At 35.1% G+C, this 20692-nt stretch overlaps 1 protein-coding gene and 1 long non-coding RNA gene across 2 annotated transcripts; both read right to left on the reverse strand.

Moving 5' to 3' along the window:
• Nucleotides 1–1396: 1396 nt before the first annotated feature.
• LOC140813823 (transmembrane emp24 domain-containing protein p24delta3-like) lies at nucleotides 1397–8925 on the reverse strand. The gene is made up of 4 exons (XM_073172575.1): nucleotides 8586–8925; nucleotides 2071–2283; nucleotides 1793–1869; nucleotides 1397–1702 (listed from the first exon to the last, which is right to left on the reverse strand). The coding sequence occupies exons 1-4, from the start codon at nucleotides 8790–8792 to the stop codon at nucleotides 1558–1560; spliced, it is 642 nt and encodes a 213-aa protein (XP_073028676.1). The 5' UTR covers nucleotides 8793–8925; the 3' UTR covers nucleotides 1397–1557.
• Nucleotides 5377–8579, reverse strand: LOC140813824 (uncharacterized). The gene is made up of 2 exons (XR_012114012.1): nucleotides 5876–8579; nucleotides 5377–5728 (listed from the first exon to the last, which is right to left on the reverse strand). It is a non-coding gene; the product is annotated as an uncharacterized lncRNA (long non-coding RNA).
• Nucleotides 8926–20692: the final 11767 nt, after the last annotated feature.

Below are 20692 nucleotides of genomic sequence, written 5' to 3' on the forward strand. Positions count from 1 at the left end.
CATTTTGTATTAATGGTTTGTCACTTATATTGTGTTCAGAGAAGTTCACTTGCATTTTGTATTCAAAGGTTTGTCACTTATATTGTGTTCAAAAATTTGTCGGTATGGATTTGATTTATTTTTCGTCTCAAGTTTTTTTAATAAAAGTTTGAATTATAATAATTTTATACCTTCTGTCTCTTGATTTATTTCAGGAAGTGTAGATATTGGTATTATCGTGCCTATCTTATTAAAAGATAAATAATATTTCTAAGTGTTGTTAAAATTATTTGTATTCAATTAATTTATTTGATGGTTGTATTATATTAATTTAATTTATGTTTAGAATTTAAAATTAATTTTTCTGTCCCGCCTCCTGCAGAGGCGGTCAATATTTTAAAAAGAATTAACTCTCCCCTGCCTGTCGTACAGGCGGGGGAGAATTTAAATTAATTTCTCCCTCCCCCGCCTCCCCTACAGGCGGGGGAGGTGAAATAATTTGCTCCCACCCCCATTTGGAAGGGCGGGGTAGTAAAAGTTTTATTTAATTTTTACAATATTTTAATAAGTTTTTGAAAAGTACGGTAGATTGTTAATAGAGAATAAAAAATGCTATAATTTGATAAAAGACCCTGAGATTTACACGTTGGATTTTTTTTTTTAAAAAAAATACTCGGCTTCAAGAGATGGGGCAAAAAAAAGTATTTTAATTTTCATTGTAGAGACGGGGAAAAAATGATTATCAATTTTTTTAAAAATTTCATTCTTGCCCCGCCTCTACTTTGTTTTTTCAAAGTTCAATATACAATAATTAACATATCCATACATATACTTTTATATTATACATATATATCATCCATATATTTACGGGCAACGGAGAAATGTTCACCCTTTTCCACATTTTTTTGCAGAAGCACAATTTTCAGATAAAAATCAATGGTTATTTTAATATTTTAAGGAAAAAAAGTATTTTTTTTCTTATGTTTATAACTTTTCGATTTCTTATGTTATCAAATTTTAGTATTAATCCGTTATTTTTTTTTAATTGTTGTTGCAATTCTAGTCTTTTTTTTTGACGTGATAATGATATGTTACCAATGTAATGGTCATATAACGCAATGATGTAACGCTAATGTGTGTAATGTTACATCAGCATTCCTGATGAAAAAGACTAAAATTACAAAAAGATAATACTAATAAACAATACAATATTAAGACTAAACATAAAATACCAAAATCATGGGGAGACAAACATACAGACAAAAAATGTAGTTTTTTTTTTCATAATTTAAAATAGTTTTATGGCTTTCAGTATCAATGCATTTCATTCTTTTTTGATATTTTTTTTAATGCTAACTTCAGAAAAATATCCTCTCTAAATCAGGTATTAGACACGAGGACATATCCATTTTGGGCGTACATCATAATATCTTTTTTAGATTCGAAAATCAAACATAAATAAAGTTTTCAATACATTCTCCAAAGTATCTCTCTCAAAAACAGAGTGGAACTGAAATTAAACCTAGCCTAATATTTCATGAATTGTTGCAGAGTACAAGTAGATCAAGCATTTTCCATCTAAATGAGTTTTTTCTTCTGAAAATATCTCTTTAAGTGCCATATTTGAGCTGTTGAAACTAAAATACAGACTCCCAGTGACATGATACTGAACCAAGCCACCCGAGCATTCGTTCTTTCGCTCACTTCCCGCATCTCAGATTCTCTATAAAGCCCGAGAAAAAAAATTGGACGTTTAATTAACAAGAATAAGCACCGTCATCATAAATCTTCACATTGAACAAGAATATTTAACCTGCTTTTAAGATACAAAAGATTTTCGTGGATGGCTTCCACTGCTCCTTCAAGCTTTCTTAGATCAAGTTCAATACCCTACTAGAAGACAACAAAAGAATATTATTTCCAAAGGCAATAGATACTAAGTTCTCACAGCATCCCAAGTTTGAATTCTTCGGTTCATTGTTCTTGAAACTAATATGAACTTTAAGGGCAGCTGATTATTAAAAACATCCAAAATATGAAAAAAAAGTTGCAACGGGGAATGGTATTTGCAGGTAAGCCAAAAGGACTAACCTCGATGTTTTCCTTTCGTGCAACAGACTCCCAATCTTTTGTTGCAATGCCCAATTTCCAATCGATATTAATGCTTATAACCCCACTACCTGAATAATGGCCATCGATCCAAAAACAAGCCAGATAATTTCCAGACTCAGTAGATGTAAATGCAAATTGACCATGAGTCGCATTTTCATTTTGATGGAGGGTATTTCCATATGGAGAAGTCACCTAACAGGGTAATATTAAATTGACATTTACTAGCTCCAGTAGCAAGGAAGATAAACAACTATATAAATCACGAATTAAAAAGGTTTAGCTCGCCATATCCGACTGGAAATACAAGTAATCACATAGAAAAAGGGGAATTAAAGACACTGTTTGACGTCACTTCATTCCAGCTTTTTGAGTGCCAAAAAATTGCTAGATATAGCCTCAAGTAATTCATTTGAATCCATGCAAATTTCTCGACCATTTCAAGATTAGCAAATTAATTTCAAACACTAATTTTCTCTTTCCATTGCTTTATAGGATCACAGTACCCCTTAGCAATAGAGGCCGGATACTGAAAGCTGGAAAGGAAATTTTTCCATGGATCTACCAATATTTTCCCAAAGTCTTTTCCCACAGCTCCCCCACCCCACACTATTTCTGAGATATTTTTGCAAGTCCCATGAAGGAATGAGAATAAAATCAACCCTAAAACATCATGCTATAATACAAAGTCAACACCAATATAAACCTTATCGCCCTCCAAGAGATGCAATTGAGAACACCACATAGAAATTGCAGAACCAGCTAGTTTAGAGAGAAATTTCATATCTTTCAAATTAATAAGTGGAAAAAAAATATAAATGAAAACAAGAACTGAAAAAAGCAAAAGTTATGCACAAACATAGATAGAGGTGGTGTCATCTTATAAATGGGTAGCTCCAAACATCTTGACCCAGGTCACATCCCCTCACATACCCCAAGGGCCAGTGCCCGAAATTCTGCTTCAGCACTACTGCGGGCAATGACAGGTTGCTTCTTACTCCTCCATGTCACTAGGTTTCCCCACACAAATGTACAATACCCTGATGTCGAACGTCGATCAGTAGTGGATCCAGCCCAGTCAGCATCGCTGTATACTCTAGCTCTTCGGTCTGTAGTCTTTCTAAATAGGATTCCTTTACCAGTAGACCCTTTGAGGTACCTCAACACGCGATATGTGGCAGCCATATGTTCCTCGGTCGGGTTGTGCATGAATTGACTGATAACACTTACCACAAATCCAATATCTGGTCGTGTATGTGCCAGATATATTAATTTTCCCACTAGTCTTTGATATCTTCCTTTGTCGACTAAGAGATGGTCCCCTTTCTCACCAATTTTGACATTCGGATCCATCGGCGTGTCTGTAGGCTTACACCCTAACATTCATGTTTCTTGCAGAAGATCAGTAACATATTTGCGTTGAGAAATAAATATGCCATCAAAAGATCTGGCTACTTCCATTCCCAGAAAATATTTTAGATGTCCGAGGTCTTTCATCTCAAATTCCATACTGAGGAGGAGTTTCACATGATTGATTTCTTCTATATGATCCCCTGTAAGTACAATGTCATCCACATAAACAATAAGAATTGCACTTTTACCTTCCCCAGAGTGTTTCACAAATAAGGTGTGATCGGTCTGACATTGAGAGTAGCCATCGTTCTTTAACACTTTCATGAATCGATAAAACCAAGCTCTAGGAGATTGTTTAAGTCCATACAGGGACTTCCGCAGCCTGCACACCTTGTCTACTGGTATTTGAGATTCAAAACCAGGAGGTATTTTCAGGAAGACTTCTTCCTCAAGATCACCATTAAGAAATGCATTTTTGACATCAAGTTGGTACAATGGCCAGTCGAGGTTAACAGCGAGTGATAGGAGAACTCGGACAGTGTTGAGTCTAGCAATAGGAGCAAAGGTTTCTTGGTAGTCAATGCCGTATGACTGAGTGTATCCCTTGGCTACAAGTCTAGCTTTTAGTCGTTCTATACTCCCATCAGACTTATATTTGACTGTGAAAATCCATTTGCACCCAACCGGTTTTTTCCTGATGGAAGATCAGTGATGTCCCATGTATTGTTCTTTTCCAATGCCTTTATTTCATCAAGGACAGCAATTTTCCATTCTGGATCATTTAAGGCATCTTCTATAGTGGAGGGAATCTGAACCTGATCAAGATTGGAAAGAAAGGCACAATATGCAGGTGAAAACCGTTTAAATCAGATGAAGTTGCCTATAGGATGTTGTGTGCATGATCGAGTTCCTTTTCGCAGAGCAATAGGTCTTTCATCAAGGTTATCAACAAGTTCACTGTTGTTCATCATATGAGTATCAGTAAGGGTCAATTATTGTGAGTGTGTACCTGGATTTGTCCTTGGGGAGATGTCAGCAGCAGCCTGAATTTGTGCGGGCATTTGTATAGTCTCTTGATGATGATGCTTTCTACGAGAATATGTTGAATTGGCTCATGGAGGTTAAGATTTCTATGATCCAGAGGTGAGTCTATTGGTGTAGTAATAGATGTGAGAGGCTCTATATGAGGGATGGATGGGATTGTGGGTTCCCAGCTGCTTTGTTCATTGATGGTTGACTCCCCCTGAAAGGAAGAGCCGGGGTAGAATGGCTGAGATTCAAATAACGTGACATCCATAGAGGTGTAGTATTGTTTGGTGACGGGAGAATAGCATTTGTACCCTTTCTGGCGTGGAGAATAGCCAAGAAAGATACACTTGACAGCACGTGGTTCAAGTTTATTACGGAGATGTGAGTGTATGTGGACAAAGGACGAACAACCAAACACTTTAAGAGGAATATCATGAATTAAATGAGAAGAAGGATAAGTTTCTAGGAGGGTCTGGATGGGAGTTTTAAATTGCAGTATCCTTGTGGGCATTCTATTTATGAGGTAAGTGGCAGTTAATATTGCATCACCCCAATGGTAATGAGGAACATTTGAGGTAAAGAGTAATGCACGGGCAACCTCAAGAAGATGGCGATTTTTGCGCTCAGAGACTCCGTTTTGTTGAGGGATATACACACACGAGCTTTGGTGAATAATTCCATGTGATTGTAGATAACTCCCCAACACAGAGTTGAATTAATCACGGGCCCTATCAGTGCGTAGCACACGAATATGAGATGAGAATTGGGTTTTGATCATTGAATGGAAATGTTTAAAAATCTGAGTACTTTCGGATTTATTTTTCATGAGGAAGACCCATGATAGCCGAGTGTGGTCATCGATAAATAAGATAAACCAGCGAGTCCCGTTAAGGTTGGGGGTGTTGGATGGCCCCCAAATATCACTATGGATCAGGGAGAATGGCGAAGATGGTTTATAACAATTGGGTTTAAACGTTGTACGAATATGTTTTGAGAACTGACATATATCACAATTAAATGGAATGGAAATTTTATTGCGAAATAAGTCTGGAAACAATTTTTGAAGATACAACGGATTTGGATGACCTAAACGGTAGCGCCATAAAACAATATCCTTGATCTTATTAGAGCTTAAAGCGGAAACAAAGTGAGGTACTGGTTGAGGGGCAGAAGGTAGGTCCGAGGCAGCATCAGTCTTGAGAATGTACAATCCCGCAGAAAGTTCAGCACTGCCAATCGTTTTCCCCGATGCCACATCCTGGAAAACACACGAATTACCCAAAAACTTAGTCGGGCAGCCAAGCTCATGATTCAGTTTACTAACAGACAGCAAATTACAAGCAAGGTCTGGCACAAACAAGACTGAATGAAGACATATCCTTAGTTAATTGAATGGAGCCACAACCAGTCACGGTGGATAGAGAACCATTGGCTATTCGTACTGTGTTAGGGGCGTTGCACTGCTGAAAATTGTAAAGGTAGTTGAGGCATGGTCGGATGCGCCTGAGTCGATTATCCAATAGGATGACATATCATGCTGTAAAGATGTAAATGAAGCAATACCTGAATGAGCCATATTACCGGTGCTGCTGAGAGATGGATTGGATGTGACAAAAGGCTGTCCAAACAATTTCTGGAGAGCATCAAGTTGCTCCTTGGTGAATGGTTGCTGCTCTGAAGTTGGAGGATCCACGGTACTGTGTTTGCACGTTGCTGTCTTGCTGGTTTCCAATCAGCAGGTTTCCCATGAATTTTCCAGCATGTATCCAGTGTAAGTGTAGATTTTCGGCATTTAGGACACCATAGACGGCTTTGCTTGAATTGGCCAGTGCCGGGTAAATTTGGAGTCATACGCATACTCCCAGTAGAGTCATCGTTTGGTGGTGGGAATCGATGTTGGGCAGCTAGGGCGGATGCGTCAACAGAGGAAGGAAGATCTGCTGCTGTCAACATAATCTTCCGACGGCTCTCTTCATGCCGAACAACGGAAAAAACACCTCGAAGGCTTGGTAAGGGTTTAGTGCCCAGAATTCGCCCCCGTACGTCGTCGAGTGATGGGTTGAGGCCAGACAAAAATCTGAATATCCGTCGTTGCTCAACAACACCACGAAATCGGTCACCATCTGCTGGACACTCCCATTCATATACTTCGAAGAGATCTAGTTGCTGCCACAGACGGGTAAGATTATTAAAGAAATCAGTTACCGAGGATTCGCCTTGGCGAAGATCTTGCAACCGGCATTAGATAGCAAACAATTCAGAGGTATTATCTTTGCTGGAGTATGTATCTCTTGCAGCGTCCCAAATTTTCTTGGCACTACGATAGAGGAGGAAATTCTCTCCTATCTCGGTTGTCATGGAATTTATCAACCAGGACATGACCATGCAATTCTCTGAATTCCACATCCGAGATTTCGGATCCTCAGAGGCTAGACATGGTGATTCACCGGACAAGAATGCATCCTTTCCACGGCCACAGATAAAGAGTCTGACAGATTGAGACCACTGTAAATAATTCTTGCCATTCAATCAATGGCAAGTGATTGGTCCCGACGGGAAATCGATTGCCGAAGGATTGGATTCTGGTGGTAGGGATATTTTTGGCGTTGCCATGCCATGTTTGGCCATGTATATCCCGCAGGCTCTGATACCATGAAATCGAAGAGAGATGGAGGGTCGGTGGGAAAAGCACCGTAATTCTTATTCCACAAAAATGATTAGGTTACAAGGATTAAATAAAGAAAATAAAGTGATAAGCTAAACCAATCCTAAGAATTCAAAATACAAAGATAACAATAATAAAAGATCCTATGAAACTAATTAAAGGTAATAAAGATCCTATTTAACTAATTAAAGATATGATAAGATATGACAAGATATGTTGTTCAACAATAATTATTTTCCCGGGTTTCATTTATAGAAAAATCAAACATAAAATTTCAGTTATTTTGTTTTAAGCAAGACAGTTCCCCATCCATCACACTGCACAAGTTCTGCTCAAAAATAGAAAATGTTACAAATGTCCTACGTCGATATACTAAAGTAATAAAGAATGACTTATAAACTCAAGGTTACATCACCCAGCAGGCAAGCATTTTGGATGAAACCTCTTTTTGGTTTATAACCTAACATTGGTGCTCTGGTTGATAGTCGACTTAATGGAAGGGTGACCTAGAAAAGGGCTATCATGCTGAAAGGTGAGTGAAAGCCGTCTAAAGTGAGCCGCCGCAGACGTTGGCTTCTCAAAAAATCGGCATGTTACAAATGTCCCACATCGATATATTAAACTTATAAAGAGTTGTTCATAAACACAAGAAGGTTACCCCACCAAATATACAAGCTTTTTGGAATAGTACTCTTTTTGGGTTTATAACCTAAAAAAAAACATATGGTTGCAAAGGGAGAATAAGAAGGAAATGCTGGGATATAAAGGTTAAAGATTGTGCGCTATTCATACCTTCATAGCCATCAACTTCAAATCATCAATAACGGTTCTTCAGATTATCAAAGTAAACAAATGGAAAACTGACACATTAATTATTTTCTATCAGATCAGATAACCTCCTTCAACTTTTCCACAATTTCAGCTAGACCACGTGGATTAAAAACATTTTGATTAACATTTTCCACGATCTCTGAGAAATTGCGTAAATACAATGCCAAGCTAAAATGATAGATGATTAAAAAGGACGTCACGACAAATTTTCGAAACCCTGGAATAAATAAAGCTTGCTGTCAAGCTATACAACTATCACTTTATCAACCCTTCATATGCTTTCTTCCTTCCTTCATCTTAACATTGTGAATTCTTTTCTTTATCCACTTCCAAATTAATACCCATCTTACCACTAATGATAGCTTTACCACCTGAAAAATGAACCCAAAAGCACCCTTTCTTAATAATTGCTATCGAAGTATCAAGCTTACCACTTGTTAAAGTAAATATAATTATGCATCTCCAGCTAGGTGGCCACATCAACCTCAGATGTAAACAAATTTAGCTTGCTCAAAAGGAATTCCAATCATTTCACAGGTAATATAACCTTATAACACAAAGCAATTAAATCGAACACAAAACGAACCAGGTAATAGAAAAAGGGAAACAAATCCCAAACCTTGGTGGAAATTGTGGGTGTGGGGTTAGCATGATCGTCAGAGATGACAACGTAGTCGGCCAAAACGACGACGTTTGTGTGGATTTCCTCCGATACGCACTTTGTCCCCTTGGCCGGCAAACTCAACCATATGGACTCGCCCTGCTGCAGAAAACACAGTAAAATCAACAGAAACCCCGCGCAGCACATGTTGGCACCAGCCGCCATTGATTCTCTTCTCAATTAACCTCTTGTATACGCGAGGCGATCGATTGGATCTCTCTCAGGTATTATCTAAACTGTGCTCTTGAACTTTTTGCTTCGTCTTCGGGTTTTAATTCAATCAAATTTCAGCTAAAGTGATGAATCCATGTTTCCTATTTTGTTAATTATTTATGACATTTTAAATAGTTCATTAATTAATTAAATATTTACCAATAAACAATTAATCATCTAATTTAATTTCTATTTATTAACAATTAACACTTCATTTCACCTATTTTCTACTAGTGTACCGACATACGCATTGCGTACGTGTTTGTATAATATTTTTTATAATTCATTTGTTTTATATTTAAATTCGAATCAAAATATAATTAAATGAGATAGTGAGATTTTTAACAATTAATCATGAATAAGCTATGTAATTGTTAATAAATAGAAATCAAATACATTCTTTAGTCGTAAATTACATCCTTATTCTTATTTTAAGAAATCTTATCAATAAAATATTTTTAATTATAAAAAACTATATTCATGGTTAGATAATAATTCATAAGAATATTTTATGAATCACAAAAACTCTTATGAGACGGTTTTACGGATCAATTTCGTGGGTCGAATATCTTATTTGGGTCATCCATAAAAAAATATTACTTTTTATTCTACGAGTATTACTTTTTATTGTGAATATCGGTAGGGTTGACCCGTCTCACAGATAAAAATTCGTGAGACCATCTCATAAGAGACTTACTCTTTATGAATTGTTTTTAGAGTAAAATTATAGATGAAATTATAGGTTAATGGAGATTTGGTTGGATTGACATGTCATTTATTTTTTTTTAAAAAATTAAATTTACATTAATTATAAAACAAATTTTATAGCCTTTGATTTAATTGTTATGTGGTTATGCAAAATTTGGGAGAACTAATTATGTATGTACAATGAATTTATATTTGTGATTGAGTTAAGTGGGGTTTGATTTATATTATTTCCAAAATTAAAGTAAGAGTCTATAAAAAAAATTAAATTAAGGTGTAGAGTATTGGAGAACAAAATGTATAATAAAGACTATATATCTCGTTATTGGTATGGAAATAATTTTAAAAATATAACATTAAAAAAATTAATTTAAAAATTATCCACACTCATTTTTAGTAAAAACAAAATATGTGTGTCAAGTGTTTTTAATAATATTGTGTAATGAAGTGTATTTAGTCATGGAGAAACCGATGCTTCGATCGAGAATCGATTACGAGTCTAGTCGGAGTAATACCCCAGGAAAAAATTTTACCGATCAAATTGGTCAAGAATCGATCGTATCAATATTGAACCGGTGAAAAACCTGTTGGACAAGTTCACTTATTTAAAATTTTTAAAATTTAATTTTTGATTATATATATGATTATTTGGATTTAAAACTTTATCAAAAATATTATTTTAATAATATTAGAGCTTGTTTGATTTTTTAAAATTAAATATATATTTTTATTATTTATATACACATTATGATCTTTTAAATAAAATATATGATCTATTATATTATATTATTATTATTTTATATATATGATATTACAATGTTTCAGTCCGTCCGATTGAATTACTATTTTAAGATAGACCGGTTCGATCACGAGTTTAATTATAAAACATTGGTTTCATGTATCACTCAGTAACTCAAATACATACATTCAAATTATTTTATGACATGAATAGTCAATTTCATAATATATTTGAGGATTTTTTTTTTATTAAGAATACTTAGATGGACTAAGACAGGACGACCCATTTTGACATATCTAGAACCGAGTTTTAGACAATTTTGCTTCAATAATTTATTGCATGATATTTTGTAAATGAAGCCTTTTGGTGTCCTTTCTTTCCTTTTAAAGAACAATTGATGTAAAAAGTTTGGAGAATAAACAACAAATTATTAGGAACGTCAATGTATTTCTCTAATTTTGCATTAAAAAATAAACTAAATTCGAATCCTTTTTTTTACCCTTATATATTATCCGACTCCTTTTTTTTTTTTTTTTTTATCAAACCATATGGTTTCATATTTCAAATATTCAACTTTCGAATACTTTCATGTATTCAAATTCCCATTATTCTAAACCGGAGCTTAGCTCCACTTATTTAACCCAGAATTTCTCGTTAAAGGTTCGAGTTCGACTTCGAGCTTCCCCAACCTTAGATTAAGGGATTTAAAAATAAAAATAAAAATTCCCATAATTTTTAGTTGTAAATATCCCACTACTAGAAAACAATAAAGAGGATACACGAAATTGGCGACATAATCCAAGAGGAAAATTTTTTGTGCGAGATGGATATCGACAAAGAATAAGATGTACATACCTCCGGATAATCAATCGGACGTCAGCTTGGTGGAAGTTTATATGCTTTTTATTGCTACACCAAAATTCAAAATTTTTGGTGGTAAATATTCCGTTTCCATGGCCACAAGATGGAATTTATGAATCGCCACATTCTGGTGTCGGGCAGCTGTCCCTTATGCAATATTAGTTGGAAGAGAAAAATCGAGCCATGCTCGATTCTTATGCTCGATCAGCAAGACCAGTTGGAATAAAACTGAATTATTTTACCTTTTGACCGAATTCAGAACCAAGGATCAAGTATGTATGCGCGTGGGCGATCTGGAAGGAAAGAACCAAATGTTAGAGTAGGTGATGAGCAAACCAACTAGTGGTTTGGAATTTAATGACTCTTATATAAAAACACTCTTTAGTTAAATAATATTTTACAGTTTATCCTATTATGTTATTTACTTTATCTGTATACACATGCAAGCTGCATAGATAAAGCCCTTGAATATATTAAAGGTATAATGAGGTCTGATTCTCAACGTAATATAATGAAATTCATTAGAAAATGTACCGTATATTCGAAACAAGTTCCTAGTCAAATCAGCCGCCTAAAATAAGGATAAATGTCTCTTGAGCTTGAAACTAGCATTTGTGATGTAAACATCATGCTTCATTTGTAAGAGCATGAAGATGTCCATTTATATATATTAGTGATTATTCGATGATGCACTGAACAACCATCTCTTGAACTGTCCAAGTGATTAACACTTATCGAGTTCAATGGTCTGCGGTTATAGTCGTACATTGTTAGTATTTTGACCCGGGACAACGTAGGCTCTATGTATTAGCATACACTTTGAACCATTTACCAACTCTATTGAGGGTTATCAGATGGTGAGGTTGAGTGTAATTTCAAAATACGTAGGAGCAAATGCATTGTAGTCGAGAATTCACCATTTGTCTACAGATGAAGATATTCATATGATCTGATGAGTTAATAATGCAAGAAATCTCTGGCATGAGTAAGAAGTGCATTTTGGAAATATGTTTCCTCAGTTGCACATACTATGTTACTGTTATTAATCAAATATACATCACATCGTTATCAAAATGAAACTCTCGATATATAAATGTTTTCAGATATGATCCGGATATATGAGTTGAATGGACCGTAATGTACACTAAGTAACTTAAGGTTCTTGCAGACACTATCAGTGATACCTAAGTGATGGTGAGACGATATTACTATACGCTTTTATCTTGATTCGATTGGTGCAATCTGACTTGAGTTCTGACTTTCTTGATCAAGGGGTTGATGAAAAGATATGGCTACTTAGGGTAAGTTCGATTAAGAATAATGTTATTCTAAATCACAAGAAATTGTGAACTCACGGCTAGATGTATCTTTGAACCATTAATGGTCACACAAGTATCAGATTATGTGTTCTCGTTAGATAATTAAGTTCAGGGAGTTGAATATGAGGACTTTAGTTTTATAGAGATCAAACATATTGTTTATAAAAAGAGGTTATGAGTAGATTCCTTGTATTTGAAGTTGTGGAAGTTAGATTAACTGTTAATTAAGTGATGAGAGTGAAACTACCTGTTTTGGTGAAGGAATTCACAAAACTGACAGCTGCCAAAAATGGATCAGTGAAAATTTTTATTTTCAAAATTTTCAGTTTTCATTATATGACAAGATTTATACCATCAGAACATCAGCGCTGTCTGGTCGTCGATTGGGATTATAACAAGTTCAAAATTATTTATTTCGTAAATTTTGAATATACGAATTAAATAATAATGTTAGTAGTGTTTGCTACAAAATTTACATGATTCAAATGAAATATTTTAGTGGGGTCTAGAATTGATTAATTGATTAATAGTTAATTAAAAAATTTAATAATTGTTATTTAATTTTACATATATGTCTATACATGTACATATGTGTATATGTATGTATGGATGTATATATCATGCATTATCAAAAGTTGACTTTGCATGATATATAAAACATGAGAATTTTAATTAATTAATGAAAACATGAATCCTAATGGGAGTATGATTGTGAATCCTAATAGGAGAAGGATTCCTGATGTGATGAGGAATTAAACTCTATAAATATTTCATTGAGTGTCATATTGAAATAAGACAGTTTTTGCACACACCAAAATATTTTCTCTCCTCCCTCGACAAAGTTTTCGGCCACCTTGAATTTTCACAAGAAAAATTTCACTGCCACATCGTTGCAAGTTCTCTGAAACTCTGGAGATCCAGTTTTGACGCAAAATTGCTTAGGATCTCTAATGCAATCTAAACAAGGAATCCATTTTCTAATTGTGAACTTGATTAGGTGATACGAAGGAAGAGGATTGTAGGACCGAGTGCTTACCGCTTTACCAAAAGCTATAGCTAGTGGTAATGGTGCAACTCAAATCTTTTAAACCGCACAACAACACAAGCACCATGGTTCGATCGCTCTACCAAGCAAGGACAATTGTTGCACCCAACAATCTCCCTCCCAATAATTGCACTCCTTGCAATCAATGAGAATCGAACCCATGACCTTGGCTCTGATACCAATTGTAGGACCGAGTGCTTACCGCTTTACCCAAAGCTATAGCTAGTGGTAATGGTGCAACTCAAATATTTTAAACCGCACAACAACACAAGCACCATGGTTTGATCGCTCTACCAAGCAAGGACGATTATTGCACCCAACAAGGATCCATTTGTAAAAAAAATACTAGAAATGCTATATCTATTTAAAAATCGAAATAATCAGAGACGATGTTAAACACTCAAAGTTTAATAAACTAAAACATCATATGAATGTTGTAAATTATACGGTGCCCAAGGAATGTTACGAACGTCAAAATTAAAAATTTTTAAACTTCCGATCCATCTTGGGTGCTAGGAAACAGTACTCCGACACCAGAATTCTTCATAAAGGCGAAGGGTGCAAATATGAGATGATATTGGCTGGTGCTTGCAGTTTCTCGACGGATTCCAGTTTGGGCGTGTAAGATATAGGATATATTTTGTTTAACAGTATCTGATCGTAAATTTGTGTCAATCAGAATTAAGTGTTATGTGAAATTTTACAACATTTCAGTCAACATGCAGCGAAATTTATAAGTTTGTACCACAAATTAATTTTAAGTAAATACAATGGAACAAAATAAATTTTGTGCGGGTGCCGTTAGGGGAAAAATAATTACTAGAAAACCAACAGGTTTATACAAAACTAACACTATTGATTTTAATCAAAAACCAATTTCCTCAATACGTTAGGAAAATCAAATTCTTCCTGAAACAAATAACTACACTTAAACCAGTATTTATGAAAGCAAAATACGATGCCAAAACTGGAGCAACGAAAACAAATCTTCAGCCAATTCTTTCACAATTATTGCCTGCAGATGTCTCCAACAATCATGACAACACGTGAATTCAGCACTCTTTGATCAGCAGCAACCTTGTAGATTGTTTTATCTAAAGTTTATGGCGTGAAAATGTGCAAGAATATGTATGTGTTTCTGCGTAAATGACCTCTTTTGCATGAGATAAATCCCTTTATTTATAGCCCTAGTGTTTATCAACAAGCAACTATATCACAACAATCTTAGCATAATTATCACATTATCTAGAAAGACAAAACCATAATTAAATATTCAAAATCATATCAAGGAAAAAATAATCTTGGGAAATAAATTAATAGGAAAATTATATTTTCCTTCAATTTCTCCATTTTTGTCTTTCTGGATAAAATGAGATCAAACCCAATTTCTCAGTTTAAGTCATGCTAACTCCCTCTTTATGAGAATTTTTCTTCCCCTGAAGAAAGTGTTGTCAACACAGAAGACAACGTCTGCAGAATAACATTAACAAGTTCAAAGTAAACAAAAACATATCAGGGAAAGCAAAAACTTTTATCAATCAAATCAGAGAGAAACTAACATACTGACAGAGCAAAACATTAAAAGAGAATGCAAGAAAAACAAGGTTCAAAACATAAAAACTATTATATAAAAACTATCATTTGATCCTTTTAATTCACAGTCCCTTCATCAGCATCTTCACCATCTTTGGTGCCCGATGGTCCAATAACATCATCATCAGCTTGGGTTTGAGTTTGAACTTCTTCATCTCCTCACATTTTTTTTCCAGAATGGACAGCTAACTCTAGAGCCAATCGATATTAAACTACTAAGTTCTCATAATAGACCAGATCAGCTTTGGCCTGAATTATCTTGGCCTGAGCATGGTCTATCTGGGATTGGATGGCAGTCATGGAGAGCATTACACATTCCGTAGATCTAGTAGTATTGTGAATGCTTTGAGGGATATCGTAGGCAACAGAGGTATTATGAGAATTATACCATGGAAGGTCAATCTTCTGATTGCCCTTGAAGAAAGCCGGAGAAGTTTTAAATATATCACTGGTGTCAGAGAGCTGCTCATCAATGTCCCAAAAAAAATCCTTGAGATTCAAGAATTTCACAGATCAATGAGGGGAATGAGAGTTTTAACGTTTTGAGGCCTCCTTCAGCATATTGAAGCACAGTCCTGAAGACAAATCTCCCAAAATTAAACACTCCATTAGTCCCAATGAAATGCAAAATCAAAGCTTGGTGCTGGGTCATAATGGTGGAATTTGTAGAGGGTGTCCAGTGCAGATAGCCATTTTGTGCAACACTGAATAAAAATATGTCAAATTTGCAGTTGAGAATCATTGTGGATGTTCTGGGAATTGAGTGATAAACCCCCGGTGAGTGTAGAAGTGACATCGTTAATATCAGGAAGGAGTCCATCTTCAAAATCTGCTGGTGTATGGTAATACAAAGTAATCGCAACAGCATTGAAATCATAAATTCTGTCTTGAACAAAAACTTTCCCATATTTGGCTGATCTTTCATCACCCACCCAAGGTGATAGATTGGCATAAAATTCCAGTACAAGTTTGCCACAGAAAGATGTGACGGCTGAAACCCGTTGAATACAACTGGAAGTGCTTAAGAAATGCTATCAAATTTTACCTTGCAAAGATATTACCATCCAAATTTTTTCTTCCAGAAAGTCTCGATGTGTATACAAGTACCACTGAACAACCGATTTCTCAGTGTAGAACTTGTCACTGAAATTCATTGTCAGATCATAACCACCGAGATCAGTGTTGTCCTCAGTGTACTCAACATCTTCGGCAACATCTGCATCAGCAAGGGAATCTTCACTGCTTTAATCAACAGTAGCAGTAGCTTCATCAAAGGCTTCATCAAGGCTATGAGAAAATGATGAAGAGTATGAACCCTTGGGACGATTGTCCTCAAATTCTTACATCATTTCAGCATCGAGTTCATCATCAGATTTTTTCTGGGTAGGCGCAGAACTAGAAGGGACATAAGATTTGTCCTTCTTCAAAGTGGCAATGAACTGGGCCAAAGAAATTTCATCCTCATCAGGCTGGAGAGTCTGGTGGAGGAACAGTGGTGGCATTCTCACCAGATTTCGTAGCTTCATCAGACAAAGAGCTACTCGTCTTTACCGATGCAACTTCTTTCCGAGCCACGAACTCATAATCCGTATCTTCCGAGTCATCCCCCGAAGTGTTCTCTCGATCAGCAAGAGATGGTCGACTGGGCCCCTCCCATTTGTGACGAAATCGCTTGGATGTGGTCAAGTCAGGGTTGTACCCTTCCTGTCTTTTTGATCTTCTGACTTGCGGTGGAGGTGGACATGCCTGTTGACAGCAGTAAAATCAAGCAAATTTTCAATATCTATCTCATTCCCCGGCTTGCCTAGGGCTATTACTTCCAGTGGAACAGACTCTTCAATGGCGGGTATCATCTCCAGAAATGGCTCAACATTGGATGTTGCGGGAGCTGTTGTGGGAGCAGGGGTAACATCTTCCCTGTATCTCATTTCACTTCTAATGTCGAGTGGGTCATATCCACTTCCTGCCATTGATACAACCTAAGTTGTGAGTAAGGAAGAAAAAATAAGAAAATTACAGAGAACTGAGAGAAATTGCACACAGAGAAATTACGAAATCTTGCAGAAAGAATTTTGCAGATAATGTGGAGTGAAACAACGTGGATTAAAGAAATAAGCATGCATGCTCAGTACAACAGTAACAAAATCAAGATTCACTCAATCAATTGGTATGATCCTAACGGTAAAAAAAAAAATTAACTGGTCAAATATTTTCCACCGTAAACACTTTCCAAAATTACCGAGATAATTGTGCCTAATATCTTTTCAAAATAATTTTCAGAATTAAAACCCACATCGATTTAACACCAATGAACCATCAACACACAAATATTGGATTTCTAGCAAAATCTGGATTTTCGTCGAATTTTCTCTGTTGAAATACTCAACTCCCCATGACACAACAATATTCACAATATTATGTTTATGCATGACCTATTTATGTCTAGAAACAGAATATAACTGTAACGTACCGTACTTTAACTACTTCAAAATTTGCGGAAAAATTAAAAATTTTCTTAAACATAAAATTTTACACGGTCGTCACTTGTCATTTAACTTAATAATATTAAAATCAACATTCTCAACTAATATTTTCCAACAAAGTACTTATTTCAAATCATCTCACATCCAACATAAAAACATAATATTTTAAAGTTTTCATAAAACATAAACATAGTGGTCCTCGGGTTTAGCCTTCCGCTCAGTCCAAGCCTGCCCCTTGGTCGCCACCTCCTGTCTCCTCATCAACATACTCACCTGCATCGATCAAGTCTAGTGAGTCTAAAGACTCAACACGTATAAACTGGGAATAACGAGTATTACATAATAAAACCACATACAACTTCAAAATATAACATATATACTTGAAACTTAAACTTTGCGTAATAAACTTGAACTCTTAATAAACTTAAACTTTCATAATAACTTTGAACTCTCATAAACTTCTTTGAACTTGAACATACATACTTTGAAACTTGAACTTGCATAATAACTTGAACTTTCATAAACTTGAGCTTTGCATAAACTTTGAACATACATGCATACATAATATGACGTGCCATCACATAAACTTTTCTTTAAACATGCTTTCATACTTCAACATACTTAACTTCATCATTTTGCGTAGAGGATGTTTCAAAGCAAGTGACCCTTAACATAATAAATATCTGATCAGACAAACCACAGTACTGGGCTGACAGGGACGTATCCACTGCCACATATATGAGATCCCTGTTCATAATTTAACAGGCCAGTTGATCCACGTTCATAATTTAACGCTTCACAACAACGATCTAACCCGTTCATAATTTAACGGGCGGATTGGTCCCCGTTCATAATTTAACGCTTTCCAATCCTAACTTCAAACCCGTTCATAATTTAACGGGGTGGAGAGGTCCTCGGCCACGTTCACCGACTTCCAAACCCATTCACTTTTGGTCACAAGACATTTAGCATACCTCAAAAACTTCAAATATTTTCTTTGCACGTCATACATACTTACTTTGCATTGTGGGATTCGTTGGATGTCAATCGGTTCGTTGCTGCAACATACTAATATGAATACATAAACTTAACTTGTACAACTTAAACGTAAATGTCATGCTTAATCCCAAGCTAAATAAATTCTTAGAACATTCTATAATTTCCCATGACATAACCCTGTAAAACATCATATTAAACCATGGTATAAAACCTCAAATCAAACCTTAAATAATAAAAGAATATACCTAAAATCTGAAGGTACACGGACCCCGTCCCTAGGTCCGTATCATGGTCCGTGTCCGTGCGCTTAAAAATTGTTGTGATGAAATAAGAAGGCACGGACACCGTGCCTACCTCCGTATCCGGGTCCGTGTCCGCTCTGTTCGACGAATTATTTTATGAAAATTTTGCGACATGTCTATTCTCCCAATTAACACATAAGGCATCAAGATTCATCACTATGAGACCATTCTAGGACACCATAACAATGAACTAAACTTTTATAATCACCCTACAATTCATACGACCCAAAATATTGTCATTTATATTAAAGTTTATTTCTTACGACATCTTAATAATTCAAGCTCTTAACGACATGAATCAAAACCTCAAAAATACTCTAAACATCATTACTAACTTTCTTATATGCAGCAACGATCACCCGTCGATCCCCAACAAAGTTTGCAACATAAAAACTTCAAGAACATATTAAAATTCATAACTTTCTTGAAACACGATTTGAGCAGTCATACTAAAAACACCATAACTCACTTGTTTTTAATCCAAATAGCTCGAATTTTATATCAAATCGAACGTATCGAAAATATCTACGTTTTTGTAATAAAAAGCTTTCTCAAAATATGTACCGAAAAATCGCAGTTTTCGAAAGAACAGCGAAACATGAGTTTTCGGATCTAAAAATAGCAGTCATACTAAAAACACCATAACTCACTCGTTTTTAATCCAAATAACTCTAATTTTATATCAAATCGAACGTATCGAAAAGATATACGTTTTTGTAGTTGAAAGTTTTCTCAAAATATGTACAGAAAAATCGCAGTTTTCGAAAGACCATCATAACACGAAATTTCAACTCTAAAAATACTTCCAAATACATTCGGTAGATTTTTCTGCTCAAACTTCTACATCATACATACATTTTTATGCTTAAAAACAACTTAATACATAATATGACATGATCGATGCAGCAAGAACAGATTATACGTGCCTTTTGATATTTAAAAATACCGTAACGACGATACCGAAGCGGAGACGGAGCGAGAGATGATTCCGGACGATCGTGGCTCGATTTTCTTGAAATAAAAGTGAACTAAAATTGCTGGAATATATCATAGATTGAACGTGCTTGTTGGAGAGGAGAGTTTGGAGAGAGAAAGAGAAAATAATGGAGTTGATGATTGAGAGTTTACACAAAACTTCTCTTCCTCCGTTTAGTCAAAGAAATCATATAAAACATGTTTTGTGTGTGTGTGCTATACGTGTAGTTGTGTGTGAAAGTGTGAGTGTGTTTGAGTCAAAGTGTGTGTGCTTAAGTGGTGTGATAGAAATTAGGGAATAAATTACTTAATTGCATCATTAAGGTATTAATTAAAATATTAACTCAATTAACAATTTAAATAAAATATTAACCCCCACTAATCTTTACATAAAATCCCCCAATTAAAATAAACACACACTAATTTTATAAAATTCTCCAATTTAAAATAAAATGCACATTTGCTACACTTTAAGAGTTTTAAACTCTTAAAAGCACTAAATAAATAAATTAGACTTTTTAAAATGCTAAAAACTAATTAAATTATTTAAAACACCCAATCTACTTAACAATAAAATTCCACATTAAAATTTACTAAAAATCGTCCCGGTCTCTTTTCCTCGATCTCGCCTCGAATATTCGCCTGAAACATCAAACTCAAGAAAATATTTTAACGTACATTAAATAAACATAAATAATTAAAATACTAAAATTTCATAAATTATATGAAAGCATGCATTAAAATCATTTAATAAAATATATAAGGAATATAATAACTTGCACTCACGTGGTTCATGTGGACTTCTAATTTTCGAGACATCACAATAACAGA

The sequence above is a fragment of the Primulina eburnea genome, chromosome 15, assembly GCF_022965805.1.
Source record: "Primulina eburnea isolate SZY01 chromosome 15, ASM2296580v1, whole genome shotgun sequence".
Lineage (NCBI taxonomy): Eukaryota > Viridiplantae > Streptophyta > Magnoliopsida > Lamiales > Gesneriaceae > Primulina > Primulina eburnea.